General features: G+C 45.6%; 1 protein-coding gene across 1 annotated transcript in view; it reads left to right on the forward strand.

Moving 5' to 3' along the window:
• LOC144762435 (dynein axonemal heavy chain 5-like) overlaps window positions 1-23,449 on the forward strand; it is a 1,437,549-nt gene that overhangs the window by 533,391 nt on the left and 880,709 nt on the right. The window contains exons 39-40 of the mRNA XM_078647616.1: window positions 9,713-9,976; window positions 12,595-12,687. Coding sequence (XP_078503742.1) covers window positions 9,713-9,976; window positions 12,595-12,687 — 357 coding nt within the window. The remainder of the gene's footprint in view (window positions 1-9,712; window positions 9,977-12,594; window positions 12,688-23,449) is intronic.

Raw genomic sequence — 23,449 nt, forward strand, 5'->3', positions numbered from 1 at the left:
GGCCAACAAACGACAGACTTGCATGAGAGCTTGTCATGTTCTTTCTGTGTGGCTCCGAAAACTAATATGTCATCACTATGGTTAAATGCTTTTACTACAGGCTGTATGATACGTCGAATGACGTGTCTGAAAAGTTCAGCAGCAGAGGATACACCAAAACTCAATTGCTTATAGCGATACAGACCAAAATGCGTAGAAAAGGTTGTAATGGACCTGGATTTTTCTTCAAGCGCCAATTGATGATATCCTTTATTAGGCCTTGTTAACCTGACGCATGTCCACTTCACTTCTTTGTCTCTTTTGGGCACCACAACAATGAGAGAAACTCATGGTGTCGGTCCAGTAAAGCATTCAATGATATCATGTTTAAGTAATGAATTAAGTTTCTTTTCAACAGCGTCTTGCAAATAAAACACAATTTGTCTGTGTGTTTGAGCAACAGGATGAACATCCTCATTTATGTGTAACTTTACGTTCATTGTTTTGAGTTTACCTAGCCCATGAAATAATGAAGGAAATTGACTTACAATTTCACGATGAGTCTTCATATTGTATTTCACTAATATTAGGCCCATATCAGCAGCAGTATTAAAACTCAGCAAACAGTCCCATCAAGCAGTTCCTTGAAGTACATGAATAGGTGCTTGTGCCACATTTTTCTTGTATTTCATCTTGGCTACAAAGGATCTTTGTCTCTTTAAGAGGGTTGAAGCAGACCATGCGTAGACTTTTGTTTTTGACTTAGTAAATTGTGGTAACAGAGTCAGTTCTTGATCCTTCTCCTCAGGCATGATATTTATCGACACACCGCTGTCAATTGAGAATAGTATTAAACACCCATTTATTTTTAGAGTTATCTTCAGACAATGTTTGAATGTGTTTGGTGCTTTCTCATGTCCATTTTTCTTCACATTGAGTTTTTTCTCACATTTGAACAGTCTCGCATATGCATTCCTTTCTGAGGTAAACATCGACATCGCACAATTATCATTGTCACTGTCACTGGAAATTGAGACTGAGGAACTCTTTGTCGAAGATTTAGACGATGATCGACTTAGTTTGGTGTCGATTTGCCTCACTTGGTGTGGCCGATTGACCTTGTGGGAGCACGTCGAACATCACTGAGGTAGCGCTTGGTTGGCCATTTTGTCTTCACGCTGCGACACACTTACTTATCTATTCGCCCTGCAAGTCATCACAAAAAGGTTCACTTTACCACAGCTGAAGCATGTTTGTCCAATGGCAGGATATTTACTTTCATGTGGAAATGACAATCCACATGTGTAACACGTTCTCGTGTTCTGTAGAGATATTGCCTTGTGTCCCTAAACTTGTGCCTTGGCTTACTTTTCATGCTCATGACTGAGCACTTTGGGCAACTCCGGCGTCTTTGTCAGTCGCGTGATGATCAGCACACTCTTTAATGCAAACAGCTTTTAGGCCTTGTTCTAAACTCAGAGGGGCAGATTTACAAGCCCCTTGCGCCACTTTTGCCTCACTTTTCCCATGTTAAAAGTGATGCAATAAAGGTGCAAGGTGCTTGTAAATCTTCCCCAGATTTTCCTTGATTACTCTGAGACAGGTAGCATCCTCATTATTAAATTCATTGAATTTACAGTGCTTCACCAGAACATACAGTATCTCCACAAAGTACTCAATAGTCTCACCTAGTCTCTGGTGCTTTTAACTGAATATGTATCTAAATCTGGCACTGGATTAAACTTTGCATTCAAGGCTGTTTTGATCGTACGCCACTTCACCTTCTTGTAGCATCTTTTTCATGGCGTCTTTTAATCCTTCAAAAGCCAAGTTCCTCAGATACTTTCAGTTTTTTTAATCACCTTTTTCCTCTAATGCATCTATAAAATCTTCAAATGTCTCTATCCATGCCATCGATCTATTGCCAATATTGTCTTCTTTGGCAGTTTCAAATGCAGTTGGCGGTTTTAAGAATGACGATGCCCTATATACATTTGTGGGCAGTAGTGGTCTCTCAGGCGCTTATTGTGTAACTTGATTAGGCAGAGTTTCTCTAGTGCCTTGTACAGGCTAGCTTCAGGGTCAGCTTTAACAATGTTTGACACTTGAAACTTGCCATTGCTCAACATTGGAGCTCTTTACTTGATGTGTGTTTTGGGAGTTGTTCTGGCCCCTGTGAGGCAGCTTTGATGGTGGGCCGCTTCGCTTGGGGGCAACTCCGCATACCAATCCCTGACACTCTTTCTGGGGCCATTACACAGCTTGTCGCTGCACATTGAGTCATTAGTTGTTTCGGTAGGTAGATGAACCTTATATACTAATAGTCAATTAAAGCATTTAACATTATGATATTTTGTCGGCTTTGTACTTAAATGTTTCTTCACAAACACCTGGTTAATCTCTGCTTCGTATCACTTGAATTTCAATTTGATTTGTACTGACGTATTGCTGTGCTCTGCGTTTGTAATCTAGTTGCATCCGCCTTTAGCATTTCTACTATATATAGCATATGGCGTATTGCTACAGTGCCTTTTATTTGCAGTCACTTTATTCAGTTCCTGGCCACCGAAATGTAGACTTTCAATGTTGGTTTCTTTATCTTCAAGCGTTTTATACAGACTGGTGTTGCGCTGACACTCTACCTGTGCCAGCGTTGATTCTACACCTCGACTACATCATACGTGACACACACAAGCAGGATGCTGGACCACGGCAAACTCTCTGGAAGAGCGCTTTCAGTGTACAGGCTTCAGATCCCCTATCTCATTGCCACTGATGCGTCTACCCGTTAGGAGATCATGGAAGTCCATGTTAACCACAGACTATTGCAGCCCCTTTCTAGCAGTCCTACAGGGGGGATTCTAGAGTCCTGGCAGCCTAGACACTTGCCACTAAGTACGCCACACACACAGAGTAATTTTACATGTCTTTATTCCGCTGCGTGTAAGTCACAACTCAACATTCTAAGCCTGCCTTCAACTCATCCCTCCAACGCTTACATCACAGGCCTACGGTGTACAGTGAGAAGGAAAGGAGTTCCAGCATCTTTTATTACAAGACACTACAGGGATCATGATGTAAATCAGTTGTACTTACCAGGTGGGAATGTGCTGTGTACATGCACTGAGAATATTACCTCTCAACACACACCACAAGATAGGCCTTGTCTAACAAGCACTGACAAAGCAAATAGGTCTTCCCTTTGGGACCTTGATGGCTTTGCTAATGGTTTTAGCCATGCTGCACAACATCCCCAATGATGGCTCGACGCAGGCTCCTAGATGCAAAATCGCAGCGCTTCTCTCATGCTGGGAATATATTCCCAGCATGAGAGAAGCGCAGGGATTGGTCTGAGCAGCTTCGTTTTCCGCTCAGACAGTGAATTGGAGCCTTGGGTGTTTATCCAACCTGGCTGTGCAACACAGCCAGGTTGGAGGAACTTAAGTGGACATGTGTGTTTGGCTGGCCTAGGACGGCTGGCCAAACACACATTTCCACTTAAAAGTGCCCACCACTTCTCTCCCTGCCATGCCTCTCCAACAGGATCGCCTGGCCTGCCCACTGAAGACTCGCTCGTTAGCTGTCAGGCAAAAATAAAATGATAATAAAATGTTTTTATTATTATTTTATTTTTCCTCTTTTAGCAGGGCGCCGCTCCTCCTCCGCCATTATGGAGGAGCTGCTCCTCGAAGTAGATGTGGATTGCAGAGAGTGGGTGGACAAAGGAGTGACGAGTCAAAAGGGAGAGAGTAAGAGAAAGAACAAGAGGAGAGAAGGGTGAGTGTGTAGTAAAGGACCACTACATTTAAGGGTTTCCAAGTTCAACTTTATTCAGTCATAGGTAACAGGTGCTTCCAGCTTGGCGGCAGTAGCTCACTTCTACATTCTAACCCACACTCCAGGATGTGGGGTGGGTCATACCAAGGGGTCGGGTGAAGGAGGGGTGGACAGGGAGATGGGGACGCAGGGAGCAAGATTACAACACACCTCCCTCCCATAGAAAAGTGGAGAAAGGATGAACAGGGAGAAGAGGCGCAGGGAAGGCTGGGAAGGGGAAAAATATGAGTAAGGTCCCAAAACACGATACGTATCAATGGGGTAGGGGTCCCTGCTCTCATATGCAAATGCAGGGATATGGTAAGACTATATGAAACATTAATCAGGAAATAGGAAGAGTTAACAGGTTGCAATTCTTATGTTAATCAACTGTAACTGTAAGAGAATCTAAAACGGTTACGGGGTTGCATTTCCAGCGATAAACAACTGTGATAAGTCTGGTGCCTTTAACAGTTCAGGACAGGAGAGAAGAGGCTATGTGGTTACTTTGTCAAACATTAGGCAACTGAAGCAGTCTGGAACCAACAGGGAATGCCTCACATGACAATAGAAGAAGATAGACCATGTGTGAGATGTAACATTGCGGGCCTCCCCAAGTTGGTGTAATAAGGCATAACAACCTTTTCCCATTCAGCTCTCCCATGTCCCAGCTACTACTCCGTCTATTTCTCCCTGGGATTCCGAACTAACTGCTGGAATCCCATCTCTTACCAGAAGATTTAGCATGGCTGTACTATCCTTTTCTCTGGGTGGTAGCTATGCCAGGACGCACCCCTGAGGTTGCCACTGATGACACCAACTTCCATTTCCATGTACTTATCAATACCGGGACGGGGCCTCCTTCTGCTCCCCTTTCCTTGGTCATGACTATAATTGCCATTTTTGTCGCATTTAGTTTTAGGCGCCCCCCCGATCATTTGCATGAGTATCTTCAAGCTTGAATGTGTCCTGCTGTTCCCTCTTGGGTTTGCCATACACGAAATACTGCGTGTCTACTGAGACCTTGCACTTAGGCTTCTTCCACATGCCTTATACTGGACACCATTATCATAGGGTGGACCATATTTCCCCAACAAAACCTTTAATGGGAAATCTTTTCGTACCTTCTACATTTCCATATTCTCACTTTCCAACTAGTCACTATTGTTCGTTTAGAAAGGTTTTCCTTTTTTTTTTTTCACTCTTGGATTCAATCAAACTATACTCCATTTCTCCTTCCTGTTCACATTTGTCTTCATACTCCTCCATTGCCTTAGACCAGGACTTGTCCAGTGTGGCTCTTTGCCACGTTTCCTTACAATCAAATTGATTACTCATACTTTTTATCTTTTGCCGCTCATTGGCTGTTGTACTTATGCATGCTCCCTTACTATCGAATGCTTCTTTTCTTCCAACTCTACCTTTACTGTCTTCTCTCTCCTGTTTCTTGCGTACTTCTCTTTCATCCACCCAACCTTGGACAGTCTCTCGTTTTCTCTTTAGTTTGTCCTTAGCTATTTCCTTTACACTCACATCGTTTGTTGCTGCTCCTTTCAAAACTACAGAACCCCTTGTATGCGGCTCACGAGCCTTCTGTGCTTTACTCTTAGTTCTCTGCATGCTTCTGATCCATGCCTGCATACTCATGTTTTCTTTTCTTCTACCTTTACGTGAAACTCTCCATTTCTTTTGATCCTTTTCCCCTTGCATGGTGAGTCCACATTCCGTTGTATGTATAGTACACCAAGTATTGTTTCTCTTGTGCATTGACTCCATAACTTCGTACCCTTTTACACCGATGTCCTTCCCTGTATATGTTTTTAGGGACGTATTAGCCTCTTTAAATTTTTCTACATATTTTTTAGTTGCTTCTCTATTCCCTACACGCTTGCTTGCCGTACTGTGCCGTGATCCTGAGTCTGAGATCATATCTGTCTTTACTCCACCTTGGAAGATGGTACCCACTGGGTTTATTCTATTAGCATTATCTTCCTCTTTGCTCACTTTTCTTTCCTTGATCTCGTCCTTCCTTTGTTCCTTTTTTAACGAGACTTGTTTTTTGTATTCATCCACCACATTCAAAATGTCCTCATAAAAATCTCTGTCTGACTCTTCCGTCAATATTTTTTCCCTTTCGTGGTACCTTTTCTTTCCTCCAGTTCCAAAACTGTGGAGCCAATTTTCTGCCTTTTTCTCAAGTAGCAGAGATACTTTCTCTTCCTCAAATACTGTTATGTACTTCTCAACATTTTCCTTCCCATTCTGCGGTGATCTTCATATTCTGGCCCCACTCCATGTCATACGCGCAGCTATAAATTAGAAATTCACGTGAAGATGTAATCACAGCCTGCAAAATAGATAAATAGCAGTACGAGTGCACTTTGTAGGATTCGCTTGCGCCCCAAGCTGGTTAAACGAAATGCGCAGTCTGTAGCTACTAAGATTCTTTCTTTAAAGGTCACGTCTCCTTCTGCGCTTACAATTACTCTGCAGAGTATCTCTGAAATCACTGAATATGCCTTGCTCCCTTCGTCTGTGGATCTGTGACTCTCATTAATTCACAAACAACAATGGACCGGGAAAAGATCTCTCTCAAGAGTGCTGCCCCCACTCTGTGTAAACTCCGTCACAAGGATTCCTTGCACTCTCTGCCCCTCTGGGGGTTTCCTCGATCTGCAACAACTTGCTGCTGCGATGCAGTTTTCTTACACTGAACCCTGGGGTTTACCACACTCCTGACATATCCTCACAACAGCTCCAAGCGCCGCCTCAGTTCCTAAACTTCCTCACACTGCTTCACCGCGCTGACGCGGTTTCATTTACCACGCTCCCTCCGTTCTTTTGGAATCTCCAAACATCGCTTCCCAATACTCTGCCTCAGTACTGATATTTCCTTACGCTGCTTCTACGAGCTGTTTCAGTTTAGTTTACTACATAGAACTCTGAGGTTTTTCTTTGCAATCTCCACACGCAGCTTCATATCTCTGCCTCAGTGCCTGTAACCTCAGAGGTTCACCATTTTTCTGATCCTCTAAGACGTTTCAAATCCTCTTAAGACACTACTTCAGTGGATTTATTTATTTATTTACCACTTTTTCACTAATAGTGGGAACCCAGGTTCGCTACACCCATTGTTCCTTTGCTTTTTCCTCTCACAGCTTCACCAGGCTGCCTCAGTTCAGTTACACTCGTGGCCTCAGAGGTTAAGCTTCTTCCCTGGTCCTCTCAGACTCTTCAAACAGCCAGGAAACACTGTCTCCGTGAAATTTCGATAATAGGGACCCAGGTTCGCTACACCCCCTGTTCCTCTGCTCTATCCTCACTTTACAACATGCAGCCACCGTTCAGTTTAAGGGTTGACTACTCACTATGTTCCGCTCAGATGCGCTTCCTTGCATCTGTGTCAAAGAGAAAAACTCCACCTGGGGCTCACTTCGCTCCCTGCCCCTCTGAGTTTTCCTCACGCAGTTTCAACCCGCTGCTTCGGTACATTTATCTTCACCGACCCCAAGGTCAGACACTCTCTATATACTTCTGCAAACTCCACGCGCAGTTTCCAAGCGCTGGCTCAGTCGCTAGTGACAACAGGGATTAAACCCTTTCTCTGCTCCTTTCGGACGTTTCAACAGCAGAGGTGCTGCCTCAGTGAATTTACGATAGTGTGAACCCCGGTTCACTGCACCTATTGTTCCTCTGCTCTTAAATCATGCAGTTATGACTCACTGCCTAGATCGGTTTCAGCGGTTTCACCATGTTCCCCGCACCACTCCTCACATTTTTTTCACAGGCTCACTATAATTGAGAATTATCAAAATTGGGTCCCCTTCAGTTAATCTTCCTGACCTTTGTCTGAACAAAACTCCCGAATACTTGTAAACTATTACTCACTCGACTCAGATCATTCGTCGAGTTTGGAGAGTCCCGCTTCACGATGCTGCCACTCTCTCTTACCTCGAGCGCCAGACACGCCGCCTCAGTTCAGTTTCTTGTGCAGAGACAGAAGCGGCTCTTCTCCCCGCTCCACTCCTTTCTCCTCACGCAGTGTCATGCGCTCCCCTCATAGACTGGTGAGAATCCCTCATAATCCTTCATGGGTAATGTTTTCCTGCACCCAAAACAATTTCACGGGGACACTATACGTAGCCCGAGTAAGCCTTAACCTTCCTTCCTTTTCATCAATATTCATACAGGAAAATAATGTTGACCGCGAAGTCCTCTTTCTTTTTCCACGGTTGAAGCACTGGAACTTCCCGTCGACAACTCTGCAGTTACTTGGAGCAAGACCCGCTACGTCTTCTCCCTCATGAGTTTCGACTGTCTCTCACGTCCCGCTTGCCAGTCCACACAAACTTAGGAGGGGACTTGAAACACTCACCCTCGGCTTCTTCTCCTGCTGAGATAACCGATCACTGCCACGGGCGGAACAGCTCTCACACCGTCACGCTGTGCTCACTCCGCCGACGCTGCCTGCTGCCGTCTCACTTCACTGAAACCTTCAATTACCGCTGGACTCACACAAGGATGCCAGCTGGAGGATCCACCAACTCCTGTCAAACTTGACACGGAAGAACAAGATTCCTCTGTTTCACACGGCACGAGCTCACCTTCATCGAGACCACACACCTTGCTTCGGATGTGCGTACTTCACGTTTACAACCTCGATGAGTTCAGCTTTCATCATTACATCCGCTGTTCCTGTGACCTTCCTTCCTTCACTGGGTAAGCCTTCATTTAAAATGGTAATCTCCGCTCAAGCATCAAGTTTTCCAGGGAGGAAAGCACCCAACTGACCCTGGCTCAGCTCCTCGTCCTCGTCGCCAAGAAATGTAGTAAAGGACCACTACATTTAAGGGTTTCCAAGTTCAACTTTATTCAGTCATAGGTAACAGGTGCTTCCAGCTTGGCGGCAGTAGCTCACTTCTACATTCTAACCCACACTCCAGGATGTGGGGTGGGTCATACCAAGGGGTCGGGTGAAGGAGGGGTGGACAGGGAGATGGGGACGCAGGGAGCAAGATTACAACAGAGTGGGAATCAAACAAGTATGAGAGGAGATGCACAAGTGGAAAAAGAGTAAGGAGAGGGACAGAGAGAGGTGTACGGTCGAAAGAGGAGGGGAGGAGAGAAACACAGTGGATCAAGAGAAGAGATAAAGATGGGGTCAACAAAAACAAAGAGAGGATGTGGAAGCCTCCAGAAGCCACAATTCTGCTGCGCTTCATTGACATCTATTTCCAGATCACCTCACCACAAAGTTCACTGGAAGCCAATCAATCAATCAATCAGGGGTTTATAAAGCGCACTACTCACCCGTTAGGGTCTCAAGGCGCTGAAACCTATCGAATACGAGAGGAAACTGTGCAATAATCCAAAAAAAGAAGTGAATAACCCACAGATTTATCAGCGAATTCACATGCAATGTGTTTTATTCATGTTAGCACTCTAAACTCTACAAAACCCTCTAGATGAAAACAACAACTTGATATCTGTGTAGTATCCCCTTTCCGTGCGTTTTACGTAGCCACCGTAGAAGGTGCGAGGCTGCTCCGAGGGCCCTTTTCAAGGGATTCTAGTGCACTAAAACTGGACCAAGTGCTGCCGAACTCAGCAAAGCGCATCGAGGCAGCACACACAGCACACTAGGCACCTCACTGGAAACGCCTTGAATTATATTTATGAAGCGCAGTATGCCCAGGGAGTGACATGAGGCTTTGCAGCAGATGCCACAGGACAGTGTTGCTTCTGTTGCTTGGCAGAGCCTAAAATACATGCTGAGATTATGTTGCATTGCTGCCAGTTTTGTCACAGCACACAATTACAGCACACCAGTACACACTTTATTCATGTGACTGGGTTTTACTTTGACCCCTGCATTGTGAACAGATACCTATATAGTGTTTTGTCAATTGTGTTCAAGGTGTTGAATTTCGAGGCCTACAAGAATAGAGGAGAAATATTTTTGGTGAAAGAAGACTCACTTCTTTTGCTGGAGGAGCTGGAAGATGCCCAGGTTCTTCTGGCTCACATGCTAACTTCAAAGGAAATCGACCCATTAAGAGAGGAAGCTACATCATGGGCTGAGAAGTTAAAGCGAGTGGGGGATGTTCTGGAGTTGTGGATAGATGTACAAGAACTTTGGCAACATCTGGAAGAAATCTTCAGTCACTCCACAATCACTAAGGTGAGGTGTTTCAACAGTTGTCTAACTTTTAACTATATCCTGCTTTTATTTGTGTTTGCTTTGTATTCATATTACATTTTAATGTACATTGTCAGTATTCACAAAAATACATGGTTATTATTCAAACTTTTAGGAAAGGCCTCTTTATTTCAGGAATTTTCAGACTCTGTGAAGAGGACTTACTTTTTATGAATGTAATAACGTCTTACACTGACCAAGTGAGCAATGCACTTGAGGCTAATTGCATGTAGGGGAAATCGGTAATGTTCTCTTTTTTTTATAGATTTAATGGCACAAAAATAGTTTATGTTTTAGCACAATTTCCCAAATAGACTATCTAAAAGGCCACAGGTTTTACAGGCAGGTCGAAAAGGGCACTTATTAAAAGTTTCGGTCGTTTTCATGGAGTGTCATGTAAGACTGACCCTCCTTGGAGAGTTCTTCCTTAAAGAAAATTTTGAAATATGGGGGGCAAATTGTGAATTTATTAGCATCATTTCCCTAAATGACTGCCTAAAAAGCACATCATGTTTACACGCCATTCACATAATCAGGTTAGGCTGTTTGACATGGCCTGCCAATTATATACATTCACTTGCAACTTCTGCTTCCTTTGATTTTCCCACTGTGCCTTTTCCAAGTATGATCTCAGTGGTTTAATGTTTAATCACCTAGTAGGGACAGGATGGAACACTCAATATCTTGGCCATTAGACACCCAGGCCATCCTTCCAGTTAGATCGGTCTTTCAGAAGATAGAGCTACCGATCAGGTTACCGAGACATTACAGGTTCAGGCACCAAACCTATCTCTGAAATGAAACTTGTTTACATGCATAGGTCTTAGACAGCACAAGCCATGATTAGCTCATAAAAAGTGGTACCGATACTTTAATGCACCCCACATTTTAGAAAATAATTGTAAATGACTTTAGACATAATGAAATAACGTGCTCACGAATCGACTTGCATCACCACTCCGATATCTGTTAAATATATTTTGGAAGTGCTCTTACTTTTTCTCAAACAGTGTTTCAGTTTCTGAAAATGCATATTTCCCTATAGCTCTTTAAAATAAATAATGTATTTGTCCATTGCTGCTGTGCACTTGTGCCTAACGTGGATATTATTTTGCATCGTGCCAAAGCATTACTATCACATTCCAGGGATGACTATCATATCTGAAGCATGGCCACCAGATGTCCAGCAGAAGTTATAGATTGGTACCGAATGTTAGGGATGAGAACAAAATGTCAGAAGGGCCCATCAGGAAACATGTGCCCACATGTGTATGAATTTGTGCTTGTCTTTCAGCATGTCTATATATGCATGCTTAAACAATTGTTTTTGTGCCTGAGCATGAAGTGTTCTGAAGATTTCAGTTACTCCTATTATGTTGTTTTCTAGGCCCCCAGGCTGTGATAATATTTCCACTATGTCTTCTGGGCAACAGATAACATGGACAGGTGTCCAATGACTCCTCCCTCATGTCTTCCCTGACAATATGACCATGTTGGGACCGACAATCAGTCCTTCCTGGCAAAGACTTAGCAGGTTATTGGTAAATTCCATCCGATCTACACTATAGATTAGTGCAAACATAGAAATATATGGATTTGCATACCAAAGGCACATACGCTAACCTAAGACAGAATACATGTAGCAAAATGGTCAAATAAATTGCAAATGTATTGTGATTTCCTACCCAAGTTTTTACTGGATCCAGTATGGCGCCCGGTGCTCTGTCTTCAGGCACTGAGTATTGATTTGAACAGGAAGCTGAAAAAACAATTGTTTAAGCATGCATGGATACACATGCTGAAAGACATGCTCAGATTCACATAGATGTGGGCAACATAAAATACCCACACTTCCACCATACCCCTTGCTTAAGGCATTAACAGTGTTTTATACTTAAAGCTTATAGTTGCACATAGGAGTGGGGGTGGGGACAGCGGTCATAAAGCATGGAGGGAGTGACAGACGCATGCAGCGGGTCTGAGACCAAGTGCCCTTTCAGAAGTGAAGTGTGCATGAAGAGGTAGAATAGTAAATCTGATGTAGGCCTGAGAGAACAAGAGATTTAGCGGGTATTTAGTGCTGCTATTATAAGGAAAGATGTGTCTTCGGATCTTTTTTCTTCCTGAACTGTTGGAGTGATGGGGCAAGACTACATTGTGTAGCAAGGCTGTTCCAGGGCCTGGGTGCTTAGTTTGATAACACTAGCCTGTAGGTTCTGTCTTTCTGCAGCCTCTCATTTCTAAAATGGTGATGTCAAAGCTTCTTAAGGCGCATTGACATTTTTATAAAAATACATTGAACTCTAAAACAAATGACTAGCTGAAATTCAGAGTTCTTTATAACCCTAGCAAAGTTAACACAAAAAATAACTGGCTGAAATAAAAGTGTTAACTAGAGGGGGATTTAGTTTAACAGTGACTTACTGATAAACAATTGAGTATTAAAAGAATGAAACTACTAACCTCTACATATGCCTTTTTCTGCATTCCACCATTTAGCACAATGCCTCAGACACCCTTTGAAATGCTTTCATGCCGTGAGCTGTGTTATCTGTTTTTTTGTCTTTAATATCACTAAATTAGCCTCTTTTTGGAATTAGGAACTACCTCGGGAAGCAAGGCGTTTTGCCAAAGTGGACAGAAGCTGGGTCCGAATGATGCGAGCTGCATTTAACACCAAAAATGTGGTGCAGGTAAGAGCCACCCCATCTCCAATAAATGATGATTCATTATGAGAAAGGCATCCAGATTGCTAAAAGGTTCACCTTGCTAAGAAAAGCCCCAGTTACTTAAAGGTAAAGTGAGTTTCAACTATGGAACCCTAACTTGGCATTTGGAGATATAATGGTGCTAGGCAAATCTGTCAGTCAGTCGAGCCTGGTTGTAAAAGACCTATTGTGGGCTTACCAAAAGCTTACAGGAGCTCACAGCCCACTCATTGCTTACCATTGGTTGGCTTTATTGTCGCTCTCATTTGCTGGCTTCTTCCTTGTTCCAGCTTGTCAATCACTTCTCTGGAGCATAACCTATTTACCATCTCTGATTGACTGACTTATATCCTTCCACTGCTCACTTTTAAGGAACTAATTTTTACATTGTGTTTATGTACCTTATGATAATGCATGTGTTTTCCAGTTCTCTCCCTCTTATACTTTTTTACTCGTCAACTTCCCACACTCCTGTCTTTATGTTGCTGTCTCTCTCGTGTTGCAAGCTCTCTCTTGTTTGGTTCTCTCTGTGCATTTTCTCATACAACGTGGCAATGCTTGAGAGCAGAGGGAGTACCTGAACTAATTGTTCTGCCTCTGCAGGTGGAAAAATGAAGCAACAACACCAATTTATTTGTGCCTGATGCTCCACAAGAACACCACTTGGAAGTTGACACCTCTTTTTCCCTTTCTTGGGAGGCGGGGACTCACAGTCTCTGACAATGCAGCTAATTGTAAACTGTGTCCTTGGCGTTAACCACTTGGGCATTATGAATGGGCCCGCAGCATCTATAGCGCTACTTGAGAGGCTCTATTGATGGAAAAGCCATATCTATGCAGCCAGTCTCAGGGAAAGCCTTAGAGGCCTTCTTCTGGTATCAGACATGTGGGTTACCTTTTTTATAGGGAAAAGTGAGGGAATGCTGGATGGTTTGACTTTGCTATTTTTCTTACATTCATGTGTTTTCTGTCACATAAATGTGAGGAAACTGTGTGCCTTTTACTAAACGTTTGACATATGTTGGGGATCCTAGATTAAAAATAAAAATCACTGCCTCCAGCACTGTGTTATTATGGGACAGGACAACACCATGTGCAAGAAATTCACTGGGGCTTGAGAACAGCGGTAGCAGGTGGGGCTAGCAAGGAGTCCTGCTTTACACAACCTGTCGGGTGAGATATGCACTGTGTAAATAATATGCTTGCTTAAATCGGAGCTTCAAGGATATCGTTATAACCCTGCGAGCCATCAGTGCATCATGTCAGTATACATCGTCCAAATCCCCAAGCCAGCCCTCCCATCGGGCTCTAGGGGTACCCAGCATGTCTGGGGTATTAATGATTAGCGTGCGATACATTTGCCCCCCCCTCCTTACCTTTCCCAATGCCCCCATCACTATCTTTGCCTCAATGGGACTGAACTCCAGAATGCAGTACCCCAGAGGACGTGCACCTGTAAAAAATGAATTAGTTGCAGATATTTATGAAATTGCCTGATTGTTAGGGCGTACGTCTGCTGGGGCGCTTGAAAAGACGACATGTGTTCAGCGGTCCAAACATCACTCAACTGAGTGATAACAAAATGGTATCCCATTGACAAAAAGCCCTCTAGTGCTGCCACGACCCTCAGCCCTGTGCCATGCCCCAGGGGGGGGTCTGCTGAATGAGCTTCTGCCACCATTCCATGTGTTGAAGGGTGCACTCCACACCTAGAAAACCATCCCTGTCACCTCTGGGAGCACATTGGGGATAGGACTGCCATAGAGCATTGTCATGATTCGGGAAAATCCCAATGTAGAGAGCTCCAACCTGTAAGCTGGATCCGACCACCTCCGCTGAGCCAATCCTTAATAACCACGAGGTGCAACGCTAGGTAGTATAGGTACAAATAAGCCATACCGAGACTGCCATCGTAGGTCGCCCGCTGCAGTAAATGCTAGTCGCAGCTGGGAATTATGCCATAAAATGAGCAAGCCGTCGAGTCCATTTCTCTAAACCAGTGACAGGAGATTATATTGGGGAAGTTCTGAAAAAGGTAAAGAGGGCGTGGTAGTACCATCATTTTACAAAGGGCTATTCTGCCCTTAACATTGAGAGGAAGTGCCTGCCACTTTGCAAGGTCGGTGTAGGAGGATGGCTTAGTATATTGTGCTCACTTATGTAAGTGTAGTACCCTGCACTAATCCAGACAACCCTTGTGGTGATTCTTGTGGTCTTAGACAACCTTAGAAAACTCTCTAAGTGGTAGCTGTGGAGAGCAGCCTTCAGGCTTAGTCCAGACATAACCACAATACATTTGATAATAAAACACTTGAGTAGCACAAATACACAGTATCCGACTCCAGAGAAACCGGGTGCATAGGTGCAAAGTGATGTTGGAAACTGCCGTAGACCACAATAGAGGACTTCAGAAAAGATGCAGCTGGCGAAGAAGGTGAAAGAGTCCAGTGGAACCCAAAGGTGTATACAAGATGAGAGGTACCTGCAAGTAGAGGTGACATGAGTCCATGCCACTCAGGAGTGACCAGGAGGCACGGAAGATGAGTGCCCACCGATGTCAGAGCTGCAAGTGAGTTGACGGTGCCCTTTAAGTTGCAGCTGTGTGGAACCAGGCGACGCTGTGGAAGACCTGGAGTGGTTCACGAGCTGCCCCACATCAGATGTCAAGAGCTAATGGGTCAGTGTCCGGCAGGGTCACCAACAAGCCTTGGCATCAGCAACCAGTCAAAAAAGGCGCAGTGTCGGGACCAGCAAGGTCCATGTGACTCACCACGAGTAGGTAAGTCAGAGCAGGCCCGAGCAAGCCGGGGAGCCTGACTGAGCCAAAGAAGACCCTCAAGAGGACCCACAGGCCGAAGGCACAGGAGTCGGCAGAGGACCTTGAGCAGGTCACCAAAGGATGAAGGCCCACGGTGCAGAGGAAAGGAACCACCCACAAGTAAGTACCCTATGGAAATGGTTGGGACAATTCACGGGTCCCTCCCACAGGAGGGGCTGGAACTGGGGAGGATACTCCCATGTCTTTTGTCCAGTTTCATACCTAAGCGGGATCCAATGGCTCCCTGAACTGGTTCCAACTGGAGTATGCAAGTAGGGCACCAAATATGTACTTTAAAGCAGTCTTGTGGTGCTGGCAAGCTCTCCCACCCAGTCCCCATACACTAAGTCCTGTCTGGGTGGTTGTCACACCTCCCTGTGACAGGAAACATATTGTCCTGCCTTCCCCTGCTCGAGCTTGGCTTAGCAGCAGGAGGGCAGAATCGTGTCTCTGGTCGCCAGCAGCCATAGCTTGCAGCTGGGTATAGAAGACTGTACCAGGAGCACTGAGGGCCTTCTGGAGGAGCTTTACAGTGCATGTCATCATACCTCCAACACCGTTTTCGGCATTGGGGTATGATTCCAACATGTTTGATATCAAACACGACAGGGAGGGTTCGTTTCAGCCAGTTTAGGAGATAGCCATTCGTAATGATGCATGGCCACTCGATATAATGTAAATGTAAATGTAGTATACTTGTAAAGCGCACAGCTGCCCCAGCAACGGGGCGTCCCGGCGCTGTATAACTCTGGGGAACCCGTCCTGGCTTTCCCTGTGGGATGGTCCCTTGCTGGGAGTCCCCAAGGTGGAGCCAGGCATCCCCGGAATTGGTGGGGCCGTTGTGGAGATTAGGCAAGCTAATGCCCAGAGTTGCCGAGTGTAACCCCTGATTAGAGTAAGCACCGAAGCGAGAATTATCGAGTCCGCTGACCAAGGTCCACGACCCTGCCGCGTCGGGAATTGAACCCTGGTCCCGGGCTGACTTCTGCTCTCAGGCCTGCCGCCTCTAACCAGTGAGCCACACTACTCCACGAGTATATCGTAATGGCTGATGTTTAAACCCGGGAGAATGAACTCTGAGGGTCAAAGGGGTGTCCTGCTCATGCAGGGGCACCCTCACACTTATAATCAAGCACCCTGCCCTCAGGATTGAAAGGCCTGCCTTAGGGGTGACTTATAAGTTTTAAGTGTAGTGACCTCAGATATAAGGGATCTTATATCTGTCGTAAGTGGTGCTAGCACCAGCTTACACAGGCTGCCATGGCAGACCTAGAGTCACAATTTGAGTGGTCTCCCATGGGTGGCATAATACATGCTTCAGCCCAAGGAGGACCCCTGGGGTACCTATGCCCTGGGTATCTTAGTACCATATACTAGTATACTAGGGACTTATAAGGGTACATTAATAGCCAATCTGGGGTGTACCTACGTACTCACCAAGTCCAATTTGGGGAAGAAGCACAGGTACTGGGGTTCTGATTAGAAGAGGCCCAGTCAGACTAGTCAGTAAAACATAATGAGACCAGCAAAAAGTGGGAGTAACCACGAAAGCAGATCCTACTTTCCTACAGTCAGCTTTAATTTTCCGGGTGAGAGGACTGACATTCAGGTACCACACCAACTCCGGAAGCAATGACACCTGAATACCTAAATGCTGAAAACTGAGACGGCGCACCGGGATATTAGTTTGCCAGTCAATACAGTTTCTGATGTGTGCCAGTGGCACCAAAACAGACTTGGCAGGATTTAAGGTCTCAACCAAGACCTCCGCAAAGGATTGTAAGAGCTGGAGGCAGCGAGGGCCACTGCTATTCAGGTTTGAGCGGAACAAACACCCATCTTCTGCATACAGCGCAATGCCATCATCGTGCCCTATGTCCCACTCCCAGCCTCAAATTCGGGCATATCATCCAATAAGTCGTGGAAGGGGCTCAATTACCAACGCAAAGAGGAGAGTAGACATGGGCCATCCCTGTCGGGTCCCCCTCCAAATGCGGAATTCATCAGATATTACAACATTGATTTGGACATGGGCCGTTGGGTTGGAGTAGAACACCTGGACGAAGCGGTGGAATCAGGGTCTGAATCCGGTCTTTTCCCACACATGGGCGAGATAGCGAATGCTTTCTCAAAATCTATGAGAAGCAATGCCAGTGCGAATGACAAAAGGTAATGGTGGGCTAGCTCCACATGCAGGTGCCTCAGACAATGCTGTGCACTTCTAGCAGTCATGAAACCACATTGGTATGGATGGATCAAGGAACCGCGGACTCACCGCAAGCAGAAGGCTAGAATGGTTGCGAAGATCTTGACTTCACCATCGATTAAAGAAATGGGATGGTAGTCAGCACAGGAGACCGAAGGAGTTGCACCTTTGGTATGACCACAAGGGTTGCCTGATCAAGATCCACAGAAAGGAACCCATCCCCACCACCTCCTTTTATAGAATAAGTGAGTGGGGAGTCAGCGCCTTTCTATATTTGATATAGGAATCATTCAGATAGCTGACAGAGCCGGGCATTTTACCAGACGCTAAAGTTGAGCCAGCCTCCCCAATTTCTTCAAGTGTGACCGGTTGCTCAAGTTCCTGCCACTCAGCACCTGTGAGGCAGGGCAAAGGCACATCAACAAAGAGAGGATAGCCAGCTAAGCTGCCAGATGTGTAACTGCCATATAAAGAGATGCATAATAACCTGCAAATGCCTGAGCAATGGCATGGGAAGTTCAATGGGCACAACTCTCACATTCAATAATTTCAGGGATAATTGACTAATTAAGGGCCGGGATGCTAGCCAATATAGCAGCTTACCATTGTTATCCTCCCACCCATAAACCTGTGCAGTAGATGGATGGCAGCTCTGCCTTGTGGCTTCAAGTAAGTGACTCTGTATCTTTCTCGGATTAGTGTCAGCTTTCTGGTGCTATCTCTGGGATTTGCCATGGAAAGCTGTGCCTCCAAACTGGAGGTCCTGAGCCTCGCGGTGTTTGCATGTTGAAGCCTTGCTTTTTCTTTCCCTCCTAAGTGTATTTTTGGCATACCTCCTGACTGCAGCAATACATTCAGGCTATAAGGTACCTGCTGAGCGCACTGACCCACTATTGCTTTGAAAGTATTTTGTTATGACCACAATGGTTGCCTGATTAAGATCCACAGAAAGGAACCCATCCCCACCACCTCCTTTTATAGAATACGTGAGTGGGGAGTCAGCGCCTTTCTATATTTGATATAGGAATCATTCAGATAGTTGACAGAGCCGAGCATTTTACCAGACGCTAAAGTTGAGCCAGCCTCCACAATTTCTTCAAGTGTGACAGGTTGCTCAAGTTCCTGCCACTCAGCACCTGTGAGGCAGGGCATGGCAAGAAAAAAACTCTCTCCTCTAAGGTCCAGCTGGAGTAATAAACTGATCTATGCGTGGCTGAGAGGGGTGTGGTTTTACAACTTTATCCTTCCCCATAGTTGTCACCGTGTAGCTCCGTTAGGATCCTCTGGAGTCTGGCCCACTTGCTGCATCTCCATGGCAGCACAAGCAGTCAGATGTGGGGCAGAGCGCCGTCAGTGCTGGCAGGTATTAGGGCCAGAAGAATGAAGCCAGAGGAGCAGGCAATGGATCTGCGACCCGTCCAACAAAGCCCAACCCCCAAGGGCTGCACATGGCTGATCAGATCATAAATGGCACCAGCGCAGAACCGTCCGTCGGGCCCCAGACCCAGTAGCAAATCTCCCTCTGCAATGTTCACTTGTTCCAATAAAGTCCCCCGGGTCCAGACAGATGGGCCCAAGGGACACACACGAGCCAGGAGCTCCCAGGACAAGGCTACCTGCAGCCGCAACGGCGGCAAGGCACAGTAGTTGGTGAAGAATCACAAGGAGAGGAGCAGTTCAATAGCAGTCCCTGCCCGTCTAGGCTGCCTCCCCTCCTCTAGGTCTGAGGCACCACCACCCTCACTAAGAGGCAATACAATCAAGGCCACCACATGGCAACTGCCAGCGCCCCACCCAGGAGAAACAAAGAAGGCCTGGGAACACACTGGCCCCACACCTCTGTGGTACTGTCACATGGCAGCTCTCCTCACACTCGCAACCACGAGTCTCCTCCAGCAGAGGTAGCACCACCTCCAGCCATAGTCCGCAGCCACTACCGTCCTCCTTTCACACCACAGGAGGGGCGCCTCCAATGCTCCAGCCCCCAACCCAGGCACACACAGGGGCAAGTCACAGGCAGTCTCAGGAGATTATTGACAGGTACCTTTCGCCAAGCTCGGCAGCTCTCGGTTTTGCAGCACTGAGGAAATGGAGCATGTGTCTACACCAGCGCAGTCAGGCCCTTCGGTTTCTGTGTAGAATCAGGTCAAGAACCGATGCTCCACTTAATCTGCAGTCACTCATCAGGCTCCGGTGGAACATCTTCCCATTCACCGGGCCACCCGATGCAACCGGCAGGCGCAGGGAAGGTCCAGATGTCACCAACTACATCACTGTTGCCTGCAACAGGCGTGGGAAGCCCGGATGCGGCACATGGCCACCATCTTGTCCCATATGGAGACCTCGGCCTACCGGGTCAGGCTGACCACAAATGCAGCCGTCCAGGCCACAACCGTGTTGCTTAGGACTGCAGGGGATGAGTGCCAGCAGATTACTAGCGCGGATGAGACGGGACACTGTGGTAAATTGCAGTGGATGACGGAGGGGTCCTGAGCACTGACCGTCATCTTGACGCCTCAAGTCACGCCCCCCCATTTTAGGTTCTGTCCATGTTTTCTATAATATTTGGGATTCATAAAATGTACTCACATATGCCTGGTGAAACTGCAAAGAGCATACCATCCCAATTGTAAGCCAAAGAACCCTACCTTTATCACTACAGCATGTTCACAGAGCACAACATTTTGTTTAGGTTTTGCCTCTGTGAGTAAAGGCATATTTGTTTTTACTATTATCTCGTTATACTTAGTAACCATTTTTTCATGTGAGGAAAACTCTTCTCCCTTACCCTTCCAAAGAATATGATAGTGTCTCATGGTCTTTCCAACTGTAACTGCACACCTTACACCTACCTTTTTATGTTTATGTTTGCAGCCACGGTGTATTAAGAACTGCAAATGTAAGTGAATTTGAGAGTTTGAGTTTTCACCACAGCATTAAAGGCAATCGCTTGAAAGCACCCATTTGCCTGTCCCTAAACTCATACTGATACTATTGCTACTTTACGTAGAGGATTAGTATTTATTTAGAATTACTCTGTCATCAAAGAGTGACTTATCTGCTATCCAATTCAATGCTGTGGAAAGCCTTATTTGGAAATGAGTTTGCCAAACAATGACTGTTTGTCAGTCTATAAACATCTGAACCCACTAAAAGTTTTTTTGACCTTCAAGAGATACTTTATGTAGTGGCTGAAAAATGAGAAAACATTTTGATATGGGGACTTTAATATGTGCGCTGTATTGAAAAGTCGAATGCATACGTAATCATTCATTGTGTACTGAGCTTGCGCTATACTCAATTTGTGAATCAGGTCATTCATGATTCAGGTGTAACCTAGTAGTGCCTATTCTCTAACAAGGTGAAGTTGATTAGTCTAGTGATATCCAGGTGGAACTGGATGGATGAACTTAATTCATCGAATATTCCTACCTGAGTTGAATTGCCGAAATTACCGCCGCTGTGTGAACTCTTTGCTCCCTGCTCACCTGTTCACTGCTTCAGCCCCTGGGTGGCTGCAACGCGCCCCTTCCAGCCCACGCTGCCACGACTCGCCTGCTGACGCCCTCAACGCTCCTCACGAGAGATAGGTGCCGGGGACTACGAATCCCAGCGTCCCTCACAGGCGCCTTTGATTTGCATCATAGCTAAGTGCCAGGAGGTGCTTAAGAACGCTCCAGGGCTCCCGCAGCGCGGGTCCCTTTCTGAAATTACTGCCGCTGTGTGAACTCTTTGCTCCCTGCTCACCTGTTCACTGCTTCAGCCCCTGGGTGGCTGCAAGGTACCCCTTCCAGCCCACGCTGCCACGACTCGCCAGCTGACGCCCTCAACGCTCCTCACGGGAGATAGGTGCTGGGGACTACGAATCCCACCGTCCCTCACAGGCGCCTTTGATTTGCGTCATAGCTAAGTGCCAGGAGGTGCTTAAGAACGCTCCAGGGCTACGGCAGCGCGGGACGCGCATGGGCGCTGCCCGGGCCAAGGGCGAGCCCGTCCGCGCCTGTCATAGCCCGACAGAGACTGGACTGGGCCACCCCTCTGACACTTGGACATTGGTAGCTTAGTAGCTGTGTGGTAAGCTTGAATCATCATATTGGTTGAACTCCTTGAATATCTTTAAGTGTTTTGGTCATTTTGCTGTTTATAAAGTATAGAGGTGCTGATTGTATCATGAGCAAACTCAAGGGCCCTGCCGCTACCCTAGATGCTTTTCTCATCAGGGCTGAATCTCTATTAACCCATGAGATTGAATTGGCTGAAAGTCGATTATCTATCAAACCAACGCATACACAAATGTGCTCACCTAGGCTCTCAGGTACCCCGCATTTATTCCCATTGGTATCCATAGAGCAATACATAAGAACAATTTTGGTAATCCCTGGTATAATGGGAAATGTCGAGCGGCCAAGACAGAGGTAATTCAGGCCGTTAGGAGTGAAAACATAGCTACAATAAGGGCAAAGCATAATTACAAACAGACCCTAGAAGATGCAAAGAGATCATGGGATCAGGTGATCTGGTCTGACTTAATTTGTGCGGCTAAGGCCTAGGATCAGGCTGGATTTTGGAACCTGATAGCCAAAGGGAATAGGTCGGGAAGTACGCAGAGTACGCAGAGAGACCTATTCCTCGATGAAAATACATGGGTGGAACATTTTTGTGGTCTTTATTCTGAAATCAATGGCGATGCCTTTGTGGTAACAAATTGCACTTTACACATAATGAAACTCTACTAGTCCTGGAATCGGTTAAATCAGGCAAAGCACCAGGACCCGATAAAATCCCGGTGATCTCTTAAAACATGATATGACTATTTGGAGACCTTATATTAATCATCTTTGTAATGCGATAGCTGATTTTGAACCAATACCAAACACGTGGAAGGGGGCAGAAATAGTCACAATTTTAAAAAAAGGAAATCGGCATGATCTGGCAAATTATCGCCCCATTAGTTTGATTGATATCCCACAGAAAATATTTGCTAGGCACATTTTATATAGGTTAACTGCATGGATTGAAGAGGTTGACTTACTTTCAAAATATCAAGCTGGGTTCAGAAAGAAGACTAGCACTATTGATCAAGTCTTCAGATTTATATGTCTTTGCTGGAAATATATAAACTTAAGGAAAGGTACTTTATATATTGCCTTTGTAGACTTGAAGGCTGCGTTCGATTTGGTACCCAGGAACCGGTTATGGGGTTGCTTGAAAGATTTGGGGGTGCCAATCGAACTGCTTGTCCAGATAATTAGGCTCCATGAGGGGAATTACGCCAAAGTGAGATGGGGGCCGAGGGGTGAAATCACTAAGGAAATACCTGTGAGACGGGGAGTACGTCAAGGTTGTGTATTGGCACCCACCCTGTTTAGCCTGTATGTAAATGATTTCCCTTGCTATCTGGACGGTTGTAAAAATGATTCCCCTAAGCTGAGAGGCGAAGTAATACCTGCATTACTTTTTGCAGATGATACCATTTTAATCTCGCAAACTCCCAGCGGACTTCCAAATTTGTTGAATTCCTTCCAGTTGTATTGTATTAGCAAAGGGACTCGAAATCAATTCCAGCAAGACCAAATATATGTCTATTAATTCTCACAAATCTTTTAAAAAGAATGTAGAGCTAAATTCTCAAAAGCTAGAATACGTACACAGTTTTAACTATCTAGGCATCACATTAGATAAGAAGCTGACCTGGAAGCCACAATTGGAAAAAAACAGAATAA

This window comes from Lissotriton helveticus, chromosome 6 (genome assembly GCF_964261635.1).
Source record: "Lissotriton helveticus chromosome 6, aLisHel1.1, whole genome shotgun sequence".
Classification (NCBI taxonomy): Eukaryota; Metazoa; Chordata; class Amphibia; order Caudata; family Salamandridae; genus Lissotriton; species Lissotriton helveticus.